Source organism: Hipposideros armiger, unplaced genomic scaffold (genome assembly GCF_001890085.2).
Source record: "Hipposideros armiger isolate ML-2016 unplaced genomic scaffold, ASM189008v1 scaffold_833, whole genome shotgun sequence".
NCBI lineage: Eukaryota > Metazoa > Chordata > Mammalia > Chiroptera > Hipposideridae > Hipposideros > Hipposideros armiger.
The window spans coordinates 444,046-448,627 of NW_017732183.1; the positions used below are offsets into that span (position 1 = coordinate 444,046).

At 39.0% G+C, this 4,582-nt stretch overlaps 1 protein-coding gene across 3 annotated transcripts in view; it reads right to left on the bottom strand.

Moving 5' to 3' along the window:
* Positions 1-4,582, bottom strand: part of CUNH2orf76 (chromosome unknown C2orf76 homolog) — an 88,929-nt gene that overhangs the window by 37,922 nt on the left and 46,425 nt on the right. For 2 of the 3 annotated variants that reach the window (XM_019629253.1, XM_019629256.1), the window contains exons 2-3: positions 3,118-3,186; positions 1,703-1,844 (exon numbers count right to left, since the gene is read on the bottom strand). In XM_019629253.1, the coding sequence (XP_019484798.1) occupies positions 1,703-1,844; positions 3,118-3,138 (163 nt within the window). In that variant the 5' untranslated portion in view covers positions 3,139-3,186. Of the gene's footprint in view, positions 1-1,702; positions 1,845-2,829; positions 2,865-3,117; positions 3,187-4,582 lie in introns of those variants that run through there. The other variant, XM_019629254.1, reaches the window with a different exon arrangement.

Sequence of the window (4,582 nt, forward strand, 5' to 3'; positions counted from 1 at the left end):
TAAAGTAAGCATCCATGAGTCCACAGTGATATAAACAAGCGTTTAAATAAATGGAGTGGGGTGGGGTAGAAAGTTCTTCCTTACTGTAGAAAAACAATTCATAAAAGAATGATGGAATAAGAAAAAGCACCATTTGCCAATCATCATAACTGATTCAGGCAAGGATCATCAAAGAATGCTAACCTAGTAGATGAAAGTTTGAGAAGTAACAGGATATTCACATACATAGTCTCAGAAAATACCCCTACAAGTTACTTTTCAATTAAATTAAAATTTACAAAGGAGAAACCTGGCAGACACAACCTTAACCAACCCAAATTTCCACAGCCAGTAATGGGGCTAGTGGACAGCAGCGCCTCCTGGTGTATGCACTGAGAAGTCAGCTTCACTGCTATGATTTCTCTGCCAAAAGGTGTAACCAAAATCTAATCATGAGAAGATATCAGAAAAACCCAACTGAGGGTCACTGTACAGAATAACTGGCCTGTACTATTCAAAATTGCCAATGTGGGGAAATACAATAAAAGACTCCAGCCTGAAGAAATTAATTTCAGATTAAAAGGATTGAATGTAACATGACCTTGTATTCTTTTGTTACAAAAAGACCTTATTGGGACAATTAAAATTGAAATAAAATCTGCAAATTAGACAATAGCATTGTTTTAATGTTAAATTCCTGATTTTCATCACTGTACGGTAGTTATGCGAGAGAATTCCTTGTTTTTAGGAAGTACACACTGACATATTTAGAGGTAAAGGGGAATCATGTCAGCAACATACTTATAAGTGGTTCAGAAAGAAAAAAAATGGGGTAGGGGTGTAAGGAGAATAAGACAAAAGGGGGAAGAGAAAAAGGCGGGGGTGGAGGATAAGACAAATGTAACAAAATGTTGACATTTGGGAATCTGTGTAAAGAGCATCCAGAAATTCTTTGTCCTCTTTTCACAACATTTCTGCGTCTGAAATTATGTCAAAGTAAAAAAACAAACAAAAAAATTAAGTTGGATATAAAGTGACACATTTGTCAAAACTCATGGAACAGTACATTAAGACCTGTGCATTATACTGTGTATAAATGACACTTCAATTAAATTAATGAACACTTATTCTAGATGTTTTATCAAATGTTGATGATTAGAACACTTCAACAATTAAAAACAGAGGTTAGAAACCCACCAAGGACCTACCAAAATGAAGCTAACTTCAGGCCTACTGCTTTCAAGTTCACTGTGATAAACTAGCACCGGTCAGCCTGGTCATTTCTGTGACCACAGTGACCAACAGCTCTCACCATTTCCTGGCTGTACAGACAGAGGCCTGCCTCCTTCCTGCCACACTCCCCATTAGGTCCTGCGTGTGCTCAGCCAGGTAACACAATTATCTACACTATACTCCCTTATTAATCAACCTCCAAATGCATAAGCCTGTTAGAAGCAAACCTAGACCTTAAGTTTTTTAATCAAAAAAGAGAGAGAGAAGGCAGACATGGTGGCAGCACTCCCTCATGAGGGCACACACGGCCAAATGAGCCCTGGGAGACACCGCTGCTAATGCCAAGGCCCAGGAACGGAGCCAGCCTTAACACTTGGCTTACAACCTAGATTAATACCTTTCAAAGTATTTTTAAAAGATTACTCTCAGTGTAATAGGCAACTGCTTTTTCAAAATACTAATACAACAAAATGACCAAGACGTCTCATACCTTGCTTTAGAAATACTATAAATTCCTTTACAGTTTGGTCCAAATTAACTCCGCGATATACCACAGGCTTGAAATTGCGATGCTCAAATGAACGAATGAGGCGAACTGTGATGGTCACTTCAGGAGCCATGTAAAGCAATTCCTGTGGCAAGGGACACAAGAACAGTCTAAATAACATCAATTCACAGTTATCTATAGGCCTGCATTTCCGCCATCAGCAATCTGGCACCCAGCCCACCTCTCCCACGCTGTCTGACAGAATCCCCAAACCAAGGCCAGATTCCGGGGTTCCCACGAGGGTCCCATGGTTACTTCCACCTATCCACTGTGACATGGAGAGTTTTGTCACAATCAGTGATGTTGTGATGTTCTGGTGGAAAACCGACAGGACACAGAAGATGAACACAAGTGACATGGTGGGGCAGGGGTTGTATGGGGACAAGTGGGGGCTGCCAAACATAGATACATGGCATATACACAACTGCTTTGGATTAGCTATGCCAGTGGTCTCCTCACTGAACCCTGGGAGGAAGTGTGTTTATATCAGAGTCAGCTATTAACAGGTTGCATTTTAATTTCACAAATGCTGACAGGTTTCAGTGTTGATTTAATTATATACCATCGTATTACACATCTTTCACACTATTGTTTAATGCATGCTTATTTCATTCCAAAACTATGTGCTATGTGCCATGTGTTAATGTTATCTCATTTAATTCTATCACCAAACGATGAGCTATACTCATTTTAAGGATGAGGAAACAGACTCAGAGGGATTGCACAAATTGCCCAAGGTCATAAAGCTGATAAACAATGAAGCCAGGATTCAAGCATTAATTTAATTCCAAAGTCCATGCTCTCTCAAACATACTATCAGAAAATCACCCCAAGTTATTTCCTCTAAAAAATCTGTAAAGTTGCCAATGCTATAAAGATACAACTATGGTATATTACTATTTAGTGGTAACTACTTCATGCTACTTTCAACTTACATACAATTTTCAACCATAATAAACAATATGAGTACTAAGAAAACAATACCTGCAATACTAACAAACATAAGAAAACATGTCCAACCTCACTAGTTATCAGAGGAATTCAAAATAACAATGAGATATATCACTTATCAAAATGATGAAAAGGAGGATGGCCAAGTGGCTCAGTTGGTTAAGAGCTTGCTCAAGAGTGTGAGCTCTGAGCAACAGCGGTTCGATTCCCGGCCCGAGCTGAGCAGCCACTGAGCTGCCAACAGGTGGCAGGATGGCTCAGCTTAAAAAAAAAAATGATGGAAAGCCTGACAATACCTAGTCCTGGCAAGTAGAACAATGAGAATTTAATCAGTGAAGGTGGACATCCAAATGGTAGTGCTTTTGGAGATGACTGGCAATATTTAATGAAGCTGAAGATATACATACCTTTTGATCTAGCAATTTCATTCATAGGTAGGTACCCCACAGAATCTCTCACTTATGTGCACAGGAGAACTGTAAAAGAACATTCATAATAACATTATTTNGCCTAATGTTGTGGTACAGTGATTCTCAATGGAGAATGAATCAGATTTAACCAAAGTTTCTTGGCTGAGGGAGAACTACATACAATTATGGCAGGTAACTAGGTAAAGCTATGGATGGCAAAAAGTGACTATAAGAAAAGAATAATTAGAAAGGCAAGAAAGCATTTCAAATAACCCCAAAAGATCATTCATCACAATGACCATTTGTGTCTGTGTGCAAAATCCACTATGCCACAATGTAAAATCATCCTTCTAGCTTTCAGTATTCAAAACACTAGAGCAAGATGAACTAAACTCAAAGACTCTTTCGGCACGGAATGAATCCATTTACTTCAGAGATCACCCTTAAGCAAGTGAGACAGTAGAGAAAACTAAAGAGGCAAGTTTTGCAGTGTTTAAGAGTCCGTCCTGCATGGTTACACTGCCCGGGGGGAATGGCAGCTTTGCCTTCCGTTAGCCATGTAATCTCAGGCACATTTCTTAACCTCTCTGTTCCCGAGTTTCTTCACCTGTAAAATGGAGAGTAACAGTTTCTAATTTGGAGGGATGCTGTGAGGGTGAAATGAGATAATCTAAAGTTCTTAGCACAGTATATGATACATAGTGATTTCACTATGACATTTACTTAAAAAATTCCTCAGTACGAAACTGTTTGGTCATTCAGAGTTCCACAGTACCTCAAATCAGGGGACAACAATAGGCTTGGGCACAGATCTCACAACTCAAAAAAGTCTGTACCCCAAACATTTATTTTTTAGTCCGTGGGACACATTTCCCAATTGCAACAATTGAAACAAGTAGCGGTTAAATGATTACTAACACAGGTGAAAGACATGAGCAGGCAGGACTGAGCATCTAGCGGTGATTAGTACCACTGCTGTATCAGGCAGGCACTCCATAGTTCCTGGGAAGAAAAGAACACAGCGACCCTGGGAAGAACACATTGTCCCCTGCCCTGTAACAGCTTGGAGACCACATTTTATTCTCAAGGACTTCAAGAAGAACCTACTCTGCACTGTACCAAGAACATCACAGCACTTACTGTATTGACATTAAAACACCTAATCCATGATGCACACAAAGATTTTACAATAACATAATGTAGGAATTCATTATTTCAAAATGCAAATATGCTTTTGGTGATATCCTTTCAAAAGTGGGACACTCTGTAATTGGTAATATCTTAGTACCAACTCTCAATCTCCCCCTAACAATTAAGAACATAGCAATATTTATATATACTGTAATGTAAGCCTATAGTTAGTCTAAGAAATAATTATGTTCTTATAACGAAATCTGTTATAGTCACCACCAGGTACACTGACTAATCTGTCCTCTCTATGAGTCTGTGTAACACATTTACT